Source organism: Monodon monoceros, unplaced genomic scaffold (genome assembly GCF_005190385.1).
Source record: "Monodon monoceros isolate NGI ecotype Baffin Bay Population unplaced genomic scaffold, NGI_Narwhal_1 Super_Scaffold_1, whole genome shotgun sequence".
NCBI classification, from domain to species: Eukaryota; Metazoa; Chordata; class Mammalia; order Artiodactyla; family Monodontidae; genus Monodon; species Monodon monoceros.
This window is the reverse complement of record NW_021703765.1, coordinates 31064908-31082206: the sequence shown is the minus strand read 5'-3', so window position 1 is coordinate 31082206 and position 17299 is coordinate 31064908. Positions and strand designations below refer to the sequence as shown.

At 34.2% G+C, this 17299-nt stretch overlaps 1 protein-coding gene across 3 annotated transcripts in view; it reads left to right on the top strand.

Annotated features, from left to right (window-relative positions):
* Positions 1-17299, top strand: part of PIK3C3 (phosphatidylinositol 3-kinase catalytic subunit type 3) — a 154629-nt gene that overhangs the window by 52750 nt on the left and 84580 nt on the right. For all 3 annotated transcript variants that reach the window (XR_003793238.1, XM_029221215.1, XM_029221225.1), the window contains exons 6-10: positions 748-843; positions 3465-3536; positions 7773-7877; positions 8693-8785; positions 17038-17223. Coding sequence is in view for 2 of the 3 variants with exons in the window: in XM_029221215.1 (XP_029077048.1) it covers positions 748-843; positions 3465-3536; positions 7773-7877; positions 8693-8785; positions 17038-17223 (552 nt within the window). In the remaining variant the exon portion in view is untranslated. The remainder of the gene's footprint in view (positions 1-747; positions 844-3464; positions 3537-7772; positions 7878-8692; positions 8786-17037; positions 17224-17299) is intronic.

Here is a 17299-nt window from a genome sequence, read left to right as displayed (position 1 = left end):
TACATATAGATTTAAAGCCATTTTTCAAACTGTTTTGGGTCAGGACTAATCACCCTTTTAAATTTAATTTTATTTTCACTTCATTATTAACATAATATTTGCATTTTTAAGGGGACACATTTATACACACAATCAGCATTTTATATGTTGGGGAAGAAGTAACTATTCCCAGTGTATTTAAAGTGTATTGATAAAACTTTACAAATGATTACAAGTTATTTTAAGACCGTTTATAAATTGTGAAAAACTTGTAAATGTTGTATCTGTTAAGCTCAAATGACCTCTGTCCTTAGTTACATACACTTTGTTTTACTTTTGTTTTTTGTTATACTTATATTAATTTCTACAGTTAGATTAGTCCATATGGTTTAAGGGTGAACTGTTCTTTGCTTAAAATTATTAGAAATACAAATTTTTTAAAATAAAATAATTCTCCTGCAAATGTATATGAAATACCTTTAAAATGTTATATAATAGAATTCATACTACTGAATAAACCAAAAATGTCATTAAGTTTGAGGAGGGAGTTATAAGTGAGTAGTAGACACTTCTGGATAAAACAGTAGTGCTGTATATAATGAAATAGTAGTGCTGTGTAAAACAGTGCATTTATAATAATGAAATAAAAATTTGTTACATTTTAAATTATATTTGATAGAATCCATGTATTACTGAATTGGGAATAATGATACAAACTGATGTTGAAGAAAATCATTTTTCATAAAAAATCTTGTTTTTTTCTTTTAGAGTGAAAAACGAAGTTCTAATTTCATGTACTTGATGGTTGAGTTTCGATGTGTCAAGTGTGATGATAAGGAATATGGTATTGTTTATTATGAAAAGGTATTTTCCTTGGAACTGTTTATGGTCTCTAAAGTAGAAGGGAGAGGAAACATTAAAAACAATTTACCGTTTTTCCTGCTGGGATGAATTCTTTGGCTGCAGAATGGCAGCAGACAGCTGTCAGCAGCAGCTGTTTGTATATACACAAATCAAATCATATAGCTACAACAAGATTACAAAAGCTGATCACTCATGTAATGCAGTTCTGGGTTATAGAATTCAATAAATATGCAAGAGATTAAAAACTTTTTGATTAATTGTTCTGTAAATTGGCAAGTAAGACATTAAAGCAGTAGCTTCATTAACAATTAGTGTCCATTTGAAAAGTAGAAAGAGGGAATCATATGTTTTATGTGGTAGGCTATTGAATGGTAAGGGTATGTTTGTTATTTGAGTGTGTATGTAATGTGTTGGAATTGTATATGTAACAATTCAACATAAGTATGCTTATGAAATACCTTGTAAATGTTCATTTATATAATATATGCAGAATTAAGAGAACCATGTTATCAGTAGGCTGAGTGGTAATGAATATGAAGTTATGAATTTGCTCTGGTCTGTTCATTACCAAAAGAAAGTAGTTGTATATTTGATATCTAGCTACTTGAAAAATATCTGTGCCTTAAATGCTTATTTATGGGTCTTCATTTTAGTACTACAGAAATAATAGTATGCATAGTTCAAAACCACATAAATTAGGTACCTTCTGTTATTTTGGAAATACTGAGACAAGTGCTTATGAGGACAGTGCGAATCAGAATCAGTGTGAATGAGGACAGACTTTCGATACATGGCATAATAGAATAATATTTCTTCTAGCATAGAGCTAAGCTATATGCAGTTTATTTGTTCATTAGAAGCAGCACTTTTAAATTACCTTTACACATTAGTTTTATTTGTTAAAGTTGTCACAAGTGATTTTTTAAAAATATATGTTTTATAACTATTAAATTACTATTTGAAAGATGTTTTCATAATGAAGGTTTAGGGTTTGTATAGTTAATCTGTGATCATTTTTCTGGTACTTTTCAAGTTAATGTATTTTTCCCTTTAGCTTGTACCCCTTCCTAAAGTAAAAGGTTAGGAAAAGTTAACTTGTTTCAGCTTTTTATTTTATAAATAGTACTCTCTGGGGGAAAAATAGATAAGAACGTAGACTATTTAATACTGTTTGCTAATTCATTAGAAAGACTACATTAAAAAGGGAAATGTAGGTGAGTGAAATTGTTTTGTTACCAATACATCTTAATAAAATCACTTTTTACATTTTTACTATATGTAATTTCATTAAAAGCAATATTTCCTTCCTATATGGAGTTCATATTGCAGAAACATGCTAATGGTGATGGTACTTTCAATCATTAGAGACTTGAAGGATCTTTTGAAAGACAGCTTTGTTGATAGATGAAATAATAACAGAATAGAAATTAGAAGAATTTCAAGTATTTTTGAAAAGGTTCTTGACCACTTTCTACTGCTTCTTGAAAATTGCCCATAAATTAATGCCTGTCTACCTACCCTGTCATATTTCCACTTAGTGTAAAGATTGCTGGGCCAGTGTATTGAATCTAATGGAAATAGACTTTCTTGTCACCTGTCTTTTGTGACAGATAGCCTTAGTGAAGATTACTTGTCACAGTTGGGCTGATAAATGTGTTTTCTGATGTTGTGACTGAGAACCAGCTTGTTAAACAATGGCTGTGGGAATTTGTGGTTTTTTCTAGGACTCAATTACTAAACCTAAAGTAAAGTCACAATACTTCCCTTCTTTCAGTCTCTCCTGATTTTGTTGTTCATATCTAAAATTGAAAATATGCTAGCATTTGGAAATTGACAGAAAAACTTGATGCTAGGTGTACAGTTGTGAGGAAATGAATTTCAACCTTAATTAGTTTATCCTTTTCCAGGATGTATGCAGTGATATTTATTATGCAGAATTACCTTTCTTGCCTGAATTGGATAAAAGTAAAAGCCAAAATTCTTCAAAAATGATAATACCAACAAAATAAGACAGATTTATTTCTTAAGAATTGATGGATTAATTCTTGCTATTCAAATTTGCATTGCGTTAAGTATCCTCTGAGAAGCAATGCTGCTGAGTTTCTAGTCGTATGTAAGTTTGAGTAATGTTAACCCACATTTAAAATTCTACTTATCTGAGTGGAACTTAATTGTGATAATTTGAAAAATTACCAAAATCCACTTAGTAGTTTTTGCAAATGATGTGACAGATCCATTGTGCCATATTTTAATTTACTCTTTGGTTTCTTGTTCTAAGTTTGAAAATTAGGACATACTATTTTGACTCAGTCATTGTAAGCAAAGTTTAAAACAAAATCCGGACAGAGACAATCTACTAATTTCCAGACCTCATATCTCTAAAAACTATAATACAGATTTTTTTTATTGTTAGAGTTTATTTTTCTCAAAATATTTTATCAGCTACAAAAGGTAAAACATGGATATGTATTTTAAAATATAGTTGAAAGAAGATAATATTTTAAAGGGAGGAACGATGTTCATTAAAAATTAAAATACATTAGAGTGCACATGATCATGTATGACGTTTTAACCATTTGCTTAAAAAATTTTTTTTTTAAACTTGTTATGCTGTAATCCAGGATGGTGATGAGTCATCTCCAATCTTAACAAGCTTTGAGATAGTGAAAGTTCCTGACCCTCAGATGTCTATGGTGAGTCATTGTCAAATTTCTTATGAAAATTCTTTTTTCCAGAATGATTATGACTTAGATCCACATCATACACTTTCTTTTTAAAAACTATATCTGTAACTACATTGGTTATTTAAAAGTGATTCATAAATTCACTTCAGCTATTGATATATGTAATCAGGTTCAGATGGAATCTTTACAAAAAATATTAACACCTTCAAAAAAGGTCAAGATAGTATAGTGTTGGGGAACCATTTTGTTTGAATTATTGAAAAAGCTATGGAATGCAGTCTTGAAGGACTTGGGGTAACAAGTATTTGAAAGATTGTCATCATAACAGAACGGAAATTTATTTATACCAGAAGATAACACTAAGATTAATGGATGGAAATTTTAGGGAGACTGATTTTGTTGAAAAACAGGGAAGATTATTGTAGCTACTAGAACTATTCAATTTGGATTATGGTGTCTTGGAGGATTTTGATATACTGCATTGGATTGTTGAGATGATAGCTCTCAGGAATAAGGAAGAGGAAGAATTCCTACTTTGCAGCAGAGATTTAATTTGATGACTTCAGATTTAGAAAGTTCCAGGCAAAAAATCCTTATAGCAACATAATAGATACTGTGATATTTACACTTAGAATTCATTTATATCACTCTGAACTATTTTCTCCTTATTTTATACATTTCTAATTAGATTAATTACCTTCCTAATCAGAACAAAGTAGATAAAAAGTAGTACATGGGAAGATGAAAACATGATGACTGGAGTAAATACAGTTCATTAGAGCAGGAAGTAATGGCTGATAGCCTAACATCAAAGGAAGAAATAGGGGGTGAAGCGAATAAAAAGTTAGAAAACAAAGGTCACTCGGGAATCTTAGAAGCAAACACCTAAGTACCTTCACAGATCCTATGCCTAGCATAATAAAATAAAGTTAACAGATCTAAAATTGACACCGTGGATTGGAAGAATCAACATTGTGAAAATGACTATACTACCCAAAGCAATCTCCAGATTCAATGCAATCCCTATCAAACTATCACTGGCATTTTTCACAGAACTAGAACAAAAAATTTCACAATTTGTATGGAAACAAAAAAGACCCCGAATAGCCAAAGCAATCTTGAGAAAGAAAAACGGAGCTGGAGGAATCAGGCTCCCAGACTTCAGACTATACTACAAAGTTACAGTAATCAAGACAGTATGGTACTGGCACAAAGACAGAAATATAGATCAATGGAACAGGATAGAAAGACCAGAGATAAACCCACGCACATATGGTCACCTTACCTTTGATAAAGGAGGCAAGAATATATAAGGGAGAAAAGACAGCCTCTTCAATAAGTGGTGCTGGGAAAACTGGACAGCTACATGTAAAAGAATGAAATTAGAACACTCCCTAACACCATACACAAAAATAACCTCAAAATGGATTAAAGACCTAAATGTAAGGCCAGACACTATCAAACTCGTAGAGGAAAACATAGGCAGAACACTCTGTGGCATAAATCAGAGCAAGATCCTTTTTGACCTGCTAGAGAAATGGAAATAAAAACAAAAATAAACAAATGGGACCTAATGAAACTTCAAAGCTTTTGCACAGCAAAGGAAACCATAAACAAGACCAAAAGACAACCCTCAGAATGGGAGAAAATATTTGCAAATGAAGCAACCAACAAAGGATTAATCTCCAAAATTTACAAGCAGCTCATGCAGCTCAATATCAAGAAAACAAATAGCGCAATCCAAAATTGGGCAGACGACCTAAATAGACATTTCTCCAAAGAAGATATACAGATTGTCAACAAACACATGAAAGAATGTTCAACATCATTAATCATTAGAGAAATGCAAATCAAAACTACAATGAGATATCATCTCACACCGGTCAGAATGGCCACCATCAAGAAATCTACAAACAGTAAATGCTGGAGAGGGTGTGGAGAAAAGGGAACCCTCATACACTGTTGGTGGGAATGTAAATTGATACAGACACTATGGAGAACAGTATGGAGGTTCCTTAAAACAACTAAAAATAAAACTACCATACGACCCAGCAGTCCCACTACTGGGCATGTACCCTGAGAAAACCATAATTCAAAAATAGGCATGTACCACAATGTTCATTGCAGCTGTATTTACAATAGCCAGGACATGGAAGCATCCTAAGTGTCCATCGACAGCTGAATGGATAAAGAAGTTGTGGCACATATATACAATGGAATTTACTCAGCCATAAAAAGAAACGACACTGAGTTATTTTTAGCGAGGTGGATGGACCTAGAGTCCGTCATACAGAGTGAAGTAAGTCAGAAAGAGAAAAACAAATACCGTATGCTAACCCATATATATGGAATCTAAAAAAAAAAAGAAAAAATGGTCATGAAGAACCTAGGGGCAAGACGGGAATAAAGATGCAGACCTACTAGAGAATGGACTTGAGGACACGGGGAGGGGGAAGGGTATGCTGGGACAAAGTGAGAGAGTTGTAATATATATATGGACATATGTACACTCCCAAATGTAAAATGGATAGCTAGTGGGAAGCAGTCGCATGGCACAGGGAGATTAGCTCGGTGCTTTGTGACCAGCTAGAAGGGTGGGATAGGGAGGGTGGGAGGGAGGGAGATGCAAGAGGGAAGAGATATGGGGATATATGTATATGTATAGCTGATTCACTTTGTTATAAAGCAGAAACTAACACACCATTGTAAAGCAATTATACTCCAATAGAAACGTTAAAAAATAAAAATAAAATTGACACTGAATTTTCATTATAAAATCAAATTGTATTTTGCATTCTGGATATTTGAAACACACTAATGGTTACCTTCAAAATGGTTGAGAGTATTCAAGTTTTGTCATACTGGGACCATATTAACTCCTACCAAAATGTCAGGTAAATGAGATGTCTGTATATTTAGTGTATTTTTTCCTAAAGAAAACGCTCGTCAACAATTACAGGTTTAATGTTATGGATGCTGTAATTAAAAAACAAAGATCTAGGACCTCTGTCAACAATTTTTAAGTTTTAAATGCAATCAAGGAAAAACAAAACAAAAAATTAAGACAAAAAGCTACCCTCCTTACCCCCATGTTAAAAAATTTTAATTTGTAGCCCTTAGTATTAACTAAACAGAGGAATATATTTTAACAAACATTGAGTGCCACTAAGCTGGTATATCACTGTATCAGACAATAAAACAGACTCTACAGTTACAGTTAGTAGTACATGTATATATGCAAATGGACTGGTAGAACTGGCTAAAAATCCCAGAAATAGATCCAAGTACATATGTAAATTGACGAAGGTGGCATTTCATCACTGGAGCATAGTGTTGGGGAATGAGCCATTTGGAAAAAGATGAAATTAAATCAAATCCACACATCACACCATACATAAGGAAAAACTTCAAATGAATCAGGGATTTAAATATTATAAAATGAAACCTTACTAGTACTTTACTGTCAGTGTAGGGAATGACTTTCTAACGTTGAGTCAAAATCCAGAAGCAACAAAAGAAATGATTGATAAATTTGACTATGTTAAAAAATTTGCATGGCAAAAACACTGTTAAGTCAAAAGACAATTGACAAACTGGGAGAAACTCGTTGTGACATACATCACAGACAAAGAACTGAATATCTAATATGTAAAGAACTCTTAAAAACAGAAGAATAAAGGACCAAAAAGCCAAATTAGGAAAAAAACATGAACAGACAATTCACACATGAAAAAGTGAATAAAATAAAGTCTCTTAAGCAAAGACAGTATGTTCAAAACTAATGATTTTGGCCATAGGTAAAATAGTTAAGCATTTTGGTCATTCATTGTCCCTGCCCTCAGTTACTACTGGCAGTTAAACTCTAAGATGATAATACAATTATATCACGAAGTCACTAGTAGCTCATAGGAAGCGGGAGTGCTTTAATCTGAGTTGCCAGGGGAGATTTTGGAGTGAAGGTAACATTTGAGTGGGTAGAGGGTATAAAACCTTGAATACAATGGAGAGTTAGAACAAGAAACTGGAATGGCATGCTCAAGTGCGCCTGGTGAACCATAAGTTATGCTTACTTTCCCTATCACCACAAGATACATAGGAGACTAAAGTTGTAACAGGAATAAAATGTTAAATATTATAAACTGGTCTTAAATAAGTAACTATTTACTTTTCTATTTCTAAGTGGCTGTTGAAACTGCTTACTGGTGAAATTTACATTGTTGCTTAATATTCTTAAATAATTTATAGGAAAATTTAGTTGAGAGCAAACACCACAAACTTGCCCGGAGTTTAAGAAGTGGACCTTCTGACCACGATCTCAAGCCTAATGCTACCACAAGAGATCAACTGAATGTAAGAGAATTTATAAAATATTAATTTAAAAATAATTAAGTGGGTATTTTGGTTGCAACTGATGCGATAGTACATCACTTAAAAGTGATTCAGACACAGGTTAATGAACCCTGTGTAATTTCAACAACTTCACATTTCTGTAGTTTTATATCATTTGGGGGCTTTCAGGAAATATATTAGCCCTAGAGACAGAACTGCAAATAGTATATGCTTTCTTGATATAGTGTTCTTAGAAACTGGCCCTAAGATACATTGCCTGAGCTTCTGCTGACTTAACAAGAGAAATGTTTATCATTTGGGTGTTTTTTTTTAATTTTCTTTTCCTTGTGTGTGTGTGTTGGGGGGAGGGGACTTTTCCCCTCATTTTTATTTTTTTAAAAATGTTTTATACAATTTTTAAGGGTTACTTTCCATTTGCAGTTTATTACAAATTATTGTCTCTATTCCCTGTGTTGTACAATCCTTGAGACTATCTTGCATGCAGTAGTTTGGTGGTGGGGGGGAGCTTTTGTTATTTGGATTTGTTGTGTCTTTGGTTGAAGTAAGTTAGCTCTGCAATTACATACTTCTTTTTTTAATATGGAACTTGACTTTTTTTTATCTTATCTTTTTCTCCTCTTATACTCTAATATACTTTTTGAACTGATAAATACAGCAAATTTAAGTCTTACTTGGCTGCATGTATATTCTCCTTGCTTCTATAATAGTTCAATTATAGATATATTTAAACAAATGAAAAATTTTAAATGAAATGGAAATATATAGGAAGATTTTTTTTATTTGACAAAAGTAGTTTTTTTTTTTCTTTGTTGTAGATTATTGTGAGTTATCCACCAACCAAGCAACTTACATATGAAGAACAAGATCTTGTATGGAAGTTTAGATATTATCTTACTAATCAAGAAAAAGTGAGTTTCTTGAGTATTTTCATATATCAAATTATCTATAAACTTTGTTGCTAATGAGCAAAATGAAGTAAAACTGCCATAGAAATACAGACTTATTGTCAAACTTGAAAAAAGAAAGGTTTATAGAGTAATATATATTGTTACTCCATTTTTAAAAAATTTAAAACACAAAGACACATGTACCTATTTGTTGATGTATAGACAATGTCTGAATGGGTTAAGTCAGAGAGACTTGGGCTCAGTTTCCAGCACTACAACTTATTCTTACTGGGTAAGGTGAGGCAAGTTGCTTTGGAAGGTTTGTTTCCTCGTTTTTCTAATTATGACAACTCTCCTTCACAGGTGAGATAATACAAATGAATAACCTGGTTGAGTACTTAATGCATAGTAGGTGCAGAGTAAATGTTGACTCACTTTATCTTCATTCTTCTCACCTCTTTGAGCCTGGGTGGCCGGCAAAAGATTTATGTTATTTAAAGAACTATAGAATTCTGGAGGAGATGTGGCTAGAGAGAGAATATGAGAAATGTAATTTGAAATGGTAAATTGAGTTGGTGGAATGGCATCCAGCTTGGCATGAGGATAGAGGCTAGGTCAGAACTAGACGTTTGCTTTCCATAATGAAACTATGGAGTAGATAAAGTTTCTGGAGAGGGAGAATTGGGATGAAGCACTAGACTTGAGTGTAGAGACTTAGTTTTGAGGCTTACTATTTATTACTATTTATTGTCACAAAGAAGCTTTTTGACTGCTTTAGTTTCCTCTTATTTAATATGTCCATTAAATTATAGTGAACGTTAAGTCTCTTCTAGTTCATAAAATAGTCAGTAAATTCTTAGAACATAGGTTCAAAGACTGTTAAGGTATAATAATAATAATGACCAGCATTTATTAAGCAACCACTGTGTGTCAGGGATATTTGGTATCCCACAACAACCCCACAATATAGGTATTATTGTTACTATTCTACAGATGAGGAAACCTGAGTCTTAGAGAGATTAAGGAACCTGTGCAGAATCAAAGCTTATAAATGCTGCTTCTTGATAGGCTCACATTTATGAGTTAGTAGAGAAGGTAGTCATAGAAAAGAGGATTATACAGAAAATACCATCATGCATGCCGTACCAGGAATTCTGAAATGCATTGTGGGCAAAACAGAGAAGCATCAGGAAAATTAATATCTGTCAGGTATATAATTATGTGAGAATGAATGAATGTTTACAATCTTATGAGATTGTCTTTAGCTACTTTGTTAACTTGTTTTTCTGAAACAATTGTATTTCCTTTAGTCTCTAAAGTAAAGATAAAAATCCAGTTACAGCTCACTTTAACTCTTCAGCTTTTCTTCTTTATCTTTTATTGATGCCTTGGGAAATTCTTTGTAGATGAATCATATCCATTCTCTTTTATATCTATAACAAGAATGAGAGAGGAATTTTAAATTTGCTATAGCTTTTGAGTGTTATTCTCTTCATCCCTGCAAAGAAGGAAAGATTCATCAGCAGAAGCACAGGTTTATGATTTTTGTGTTTTATAAAAAAGATTGAGTTAGTATCGTGATACTCTATTAAATGAATAACCTTGGTCACAGAAATTGCATCTTGAATGCAGCACAGTGCTGTCTAAAAATACGCAGTAAGATATTGAATTAAACTTGTTAGAATGTATAGGTTCAAGAAGCATAGAATAGATTTACAAAGCAGAACTCCCTTAGATAGAAAGGCTTCCAAGGAAAACTTTGTTTTACCAAGTTGTCACTTCCCACTGAAATTCAATTACTTCTAGATATGTGTAAAAGAAAAAATGCTCAAGTGATATAAAGTGTGTGACAAGTTTCATTTAACTAATTGATTTCAACTTTTTGAAAGGTAGGTGATGAAACTTCACTTCTCAGGACATATTACAGGATTCTTAAGATCACTAGAGTAGAGTGAACACTGTTTTTTGTTTAGGAAGCACTTTTCAGAAAGCCAAATATATATTGGTCTTGAAGTGGCCAAAGGAATTATTAAAATAGCTACATTTGTATCTTTGTAATAATTTAAAATGGGTTTTGTAGAAAATAAATACTCCTGTACCATTGTCCTTTAATTTATTTATAAAAGAAATTGTTCAGTGCCAGTTTCTCAGGAACTGTGATTTAGGTTATTTGACAGTTGAGCCCTAAGGCTGAAAAGATTTCCTAGAGAGAAAGCAGTGCTCAGGAAACAAGTTGGTGGAAATTGGTTCTTACAAAGTTGTATTTAAATAAATAAATAATTTAAATAATAATAAATTTGGTCTTTCCACCTATTTTTTTCTAAATGACCTGTCTTAAGTATTTCGGATAAAAAGCCCTCTAGTCTAGACTTGATGTTGTACCTGAAAAGTTCACAGTAATAAGTTTGTCCAACAATATCAGTTGAATTTATGAAGTATTTTTAATTTTGTGGTCCATAGCATATAGAAAGTGACTCATCTTTGCAGAACTCAAAATGTGACTATTGTAACTTTTTAAATTCAACTTTAAAAAAAAATTCAGCTTTTAACATGGTAAATGGCCTTTCTTATTAAAATGTTAATAAAAAATAACCGTTATATTAATGCCTTTCCATTATGCTTAGGGAACAAAAATAGTAGGAAGAGTCATAATGGTGAAGGTAATAGTGATGCACACTGAATGCTCTTATGAGGCTGCTTCTGAGACAGTGACATTAGGACAATAATATTTGTGCCTCCTGGCAAGAAGTTGATGGCAAACCATAGCAGAAATGAATTCAATTCAGCAAGCATTTGGTATCAACTCTTGGCCTAGAGTTATTTAAGGCTCTGAGCTTCGAGGTATTATGTCCCTGTACATTTCATATAAATTAAAACTGTTTTGGGGAAACTGTTAAAATTAAACTGTTTTGGGGAAAACCAAAATGGAGAAGTAGAGGATAGTAACTGATAAAGGGTCACCATCTTATTAGTAAACAGTTAGGTAATTACTATAGTAGAGATGTGAAGGAGAACAAGATCAGTGTGCTAAGATATTAGGGAGGTTTTACAGAGCCAAGACTGGTCTTGAAGTTTGAACAAACTTTGATGGTCATTCTTATTTGATGATCATTTTTCATGGGAAAGAAAAGCATGAATAAGGCAGAGTGCTAGGTTCAGGAGACAGAAAAGTTTGTATGAAACATTCTTTAAATAGAAAAGGTGGAATCAGATTGTAATGAGCCTTGAATTCTGTGGTTCGGAGTTGGATATCACTGGCAATAGGAAACCCCTAAAGCAAACAGAATGTGTCTAAGTAAGTGATGTTTTAAGGAAGATGAACCAGGTGGATTGGAGCAGAGCTGAGAATGAAAAAAGAGACATAATTAGGAGGCTTATGTATGGATTTTGAGAGCTGTATTGGAGAGCAAAGGAAGGGGAGGATAATGTGTAAAATGACTTGGAGGTAATTCCCAAGAATTAGGCCTGAGTGACTGAAATAAGGAAATATGGCAAGTGGAAGGGGCAGAGTAAGGAGATATTTCATTTTTGAATGTTTTGAATTTAAAATATTAGAATAGCTGTGATATGGTGATATAATAAGAAATCATATATTTGGTCTTCATCTCTGGTTCCTGGCACAGAGTTTCTAAAACCCTAGGAATTTCATGAGTAGTAAGGATGAGAGGAGTGTCTTTTGTTTTTCATAATAAGCCCCTTTCAACTATACCTGTATTTATGGTAATGAGGTGACTCTTGGAGAGCGGGGCTCATTGCCAAAAGAACCAAACCTCTGATTAGAGGTTTGGAATTTTCAGCCCCACCCTTGACCTCTGTGGAGGGAGGAGGAGAGATCGTAAAGGGGCTGGGGATAGAATTAATAACTCAAGAATGGCTAATGATTTAATCAATTGTGTCTACATTATGGAATCTCTATGAAAACCTATAGAGCTTCTGGGTTGGTGAATGCATCCATATGCCAGGAAGGTGGCACATTCCTAACTATGGGGACAGAAGCTCCTGTGCTTGGGACCCTTCCGGACCTCGCCTAATGTACCTCTTCACCTGGTTATTCATTTATATCTTTTATAATAAATTATATCTTTTATAATAAAAGATATATCATTTATATCTTTTATAATATATTTCTCTGAATTCTTTGTGCCATTATAGCAAATTATTGAGCCTGAGGAAGGGTCATGGGAACCCCCAATATGTAGCCAAGCTGGGCTGAAGTATGGGTACCTGAGAATCCAGTGTTTGCTCTTGGCATCTGAAATGGCAAGCAGTCTTATGAGACTAACCCCTTAACCTCTGCAATCTGCACTGAGTGTCAGAATTCAGTTAAATTGTAGAACACTCAGTGTCTGCAGAGAATTAGGGAATTGGTTCATGTGGACAACCCACACATTTGATGTCAGAAGTGTCTTGAGTAGAACAGGTTTTCCTTTAACTACATTATAGTAATTTCCAAAATTTAGTTGGTAGAAGTTAATATTAGAAATATATACGATAAATGCAGTGTTTTCAGCTCTGAAATGTGATCATGATTCTAAAAGTAGGAGATAACAATGAAGTGATTCTAAGATCAGAAAGGAGGTTACCAAAATATTTATTGCTATTAATATAAAACATGGTAATACATACAATAATGTTAACATTTGATGCTGGACTCAACAACAAAAATAGAACAACAATAATATCAGAGTTGAAATAATTAACATTTATCAACTATTTATTATATATATATATATCCTGTTTTAAGCATTTATATTCATTAACTTATTTAATTTTTACCACGACCTTATGAGATAGATCACTTAAAAGTTAAATAATGTGCTCTATGTGACACAGTAATAATTGATGGAGCTGGAAATTAAGATTTAAACCCAAACACCTTGGCTTAGTCTAAAGCCTATACTATCTATGGAAGCTCTAGGGATAAAATTGCATTTGAATCCTGTACCTTTGTTTTACATAGGTCAATAAATCATCTTTAAAAGACCTGAGATTAAGTATCATCATTATTATCGCTGTCTTCAAATTGTTACACTTCCTTTCTTTCTCATTACTCTCCTTGTTTCCTCCTTCATTCTATTATCTCCTTGTTTACATTTGTAACATTTAGCATTATCAAGTTGTGAAATCTTTGTACAGTGTCTTAAGTTCCCTGGCAGCAGTGTATTCCGTAAATCTTACTAATAAATCTATAAATCTGAGAATCTGGGAGTTAGATTGTTTTGGTTGCTGAACTGAGTACATCGGCCTGCTGCAAGATTTGCTTATAATAAGTGCATACCTGCACATTTCTATTAAGACTACTGATGTACTGTGAAATGGCAAAGCTTTCACTGTAGTTGTTTAAGAAGTATTGCTTTGTTTCCACATTCAGTCTAGAAATACATTTTGGAAGTGAAAAATAAATGCATAGAATAAGTTAGGAGGGCAGTCCATGTTTTTATATGGAGAGCGAGCACTGCACTAAATGGTGTGCAGGAGGTGCAGAAGAAATGGATAGCTATCCTTGGGGGATGCAGACTCCAGTTGTAGACATAAGAATGCCCAGAAAAGCATTTGGTAGTTAGAAGAGCATCATTTAAATGAAGATAGTAAAACTGAGGCAGCTACTAAAAGGAGAGCTGAAAGTTGCTGAAAACTGCCTGGAAAAGTTGAGATTTTGACAAGCTGGCCTTAAAGAAGATGACACTAAAGTTTTGGCAAAGAGTATAAGGAAGGAAGGAACTCCTTGTAGATGGAAGTTAGACAGTCATTACAAAATAGGTTAGCTTGGTTGAAGCATAGAGGGGCAATGAGAGCTTAATGAGAGTCACAGGTTTGGATTGTGGTGAGAGGTATCAAGGAATGTTTTGAGAAAGAAGCCAAGGTTTAAAAAACAACAAAAATGGTTTCACTGTCTAAATACAATGAGTACTTTGGAAATTAGTCACTGGAATTACTTAGGTAAATATTGGGTCTCTTTTGGTCAGAGATATCATAAGGTAAATTTCTGCTGACAGTGGAAGTTTGTGCTAATAAAATCACTTCCAGCTTGAGTGTCTGACAGTCTGTGAAATGATTAGAAAAGAAACTGGTGTTGAAGCTGTTAGCTAGAAGGCTGTGCCAAACTCTAGATGTTTGGTATAGTGAGAATCAATCTGAGGGGAACAACAGGAAATATTGCCAGGAAATAATTGACCGGAATTGGGAATGGATTTGAGACAGGAGGGAAGTGGGCAGGGCACAACCATTAAAAGAATGATACAACCATTAAGAACAGGATACCACAAAAACTGGTTAGAACCTAATAGGCCCAAGATGGCAGAAGATTTGACTTCCGGGAGACCTTGAGCCTCATTATATACTCATTGTAATACATTAGCTAAATGACACACCCACAGGCGCCATGACAGTTCTGAGGCCAGCCATAAAAGGCCAAAAAGTGGGCAGTGGTCCAATTCCTGGAAATCTCTGCCCCTTCCCTAAAATAGTTGGAATAATCCTCCCTCCCGTTAGCCTATGAAATTACCCAGCCCATAAAAACTAACCACCCCCACATTTCTGGGCCACTCTTGCCTTTTGAGACAGACTGCGTTCTGTCTATGGAACGTGTATCTCCCATGACCACTCTCCTCAGACGGCCCACTCTCTGTGGAGTGTGTATCTCTAAATAAACCTGCTTTCACTTTACTGTGTTTGGCTCTTGAATTCTTTCCCGTGCGAATCCAAGGACCCTCACTAGGTGGCCAGTCCCAGGGACTCACTCAAGACCTGGGACGTGACCCCCCTCTTGCACCCCATTTTTTTCCTACAACAGATTTAGGAAATAAGTGTTGGTGGAGTAATGGCTCCAAGGGGCATGGGCCTAGCTAAGTAGGAGATGCAGTGCCTTAATGATAAGGAGGAGCCATCTGGTGTAACATGCATAGGCTGGGGGTCAGTGGATTTAGATTCTGGGTCTAGCCTGTCACCATTTTGAGACGATGGGCAAGCCACTTCACTGAGATTATATACAAATTTGAGCACTGGACTAGATCATCTCCATAGTGCCTTTTTCCTTAATTTAGTTAAATTAAGAGTAAGTTAGGGAATGGGAATGAAGATTCATTTTATGTCATACTAACGAGTAATTGTGTTTTATTGTCCAAGTGAACATTTTTGAGAACTTGATTAGTTTACTAATGAAAATATTTTTAATTGGGCAGAGCAGGAATTTAAAATTTTGAAGTTATCTTTGTTCAAGAGATGAATTCATAGAGGAAGAGAAAAGAAAATGTCTTGGGATCAGCCAGGAAAGTGTTGCCAGTAGGGAGATCTGGCAATAGGGACTGCTTTTTATGGAAAACAGGTATAAACCTTTCTTTAAAGAGCATTTATTGTTATGCAGCCATTAATGATATGCTCAAAGGTAGTTTACTTACCCAACAGTCTTATGAAGACTTCGCTACCTTTCTAAAGAAGTGAGCCTCCAGAATGATTCTGCAAACAGCCAGCTGAATCAGAATATATATACAGAAGCTGGAGCTTCTATGTGTTTATCTATTTTTATTATTGTTACTGTGGAATTTTTGTCTTTTTTTTAATGTTTTTTTAAATTGTGGTAAAAATAACATAATATAAAACATACTATTTTAACCATATTTAACTGTACAGTTCAGTGGCACTAATAAGTACATTCACATTGTTGTGCAACTCTCACCATCATCCATCTCCCGAATTTTTCACCTTCCTAAACTGAAACTCTGTCCCCATTAAACACTAATTCCCCAATAGTTACTTCTCTGTGTAAAAGAGACATACATATTTGACTTCATTTGAGTCCTTGTATGTGAGTATCTAGGAAAACCATTGACTCTGGGAGGTGTTCAAGAGTGGGGTTCTGCCCTTCTTAACTTTGGGCTCTCATTCACTGGCTGCAATCTCTTATGTCTCACATGTCAATGTTGTAAAATGAAGGTTTTCTCTAAGGTATCTCAGAGTTCGTGAGACATGCATCAACTATTTCCCTGTCTTGAGGTCTGCAGTGTTTTAAAATAACAAAAGCAAAATGAAGAAAAGCTGAAGAAAATTTAAAAATTCATAGTGGTTTGACCTGAAAAAAACATAGTTACAAAGAACATGATTTTTTTTTCCTCATTCTGCAGTGTTTTTCTAGGATTGTGTGTATACTGAACACTAAACAAAGTGTTTATGTAAGGAGTCAATCGTTGACTTTGTGACTCTGCCATCAAGTCCAAGCTGAGCTCTGCCTAGTCACCCTTGACCCTTTCTAATTCTTAAACCTTTTCTGATTTTAGGCTTTGACGAAGTTCTTGAAATGTGTTAATTGGGATCTACCCCAGGAGGCCAAACAGGCATTGGAACTTCTGGGAAAATGGAAACCAATGGATGTAGAGGATTCCTTGGAGCTGTTGTCCTCTCATTACACCAATCCAACAGTGAGGCGTTATGCTGTTGCCCGGTTACGGCAGGCAGATGATGAGGTCCATTGTTATTCATTACTCCTCTTCAACTGGGTTCATTTTAAACTAGAGCCTGATTATGGACTCTGTGTGTGTG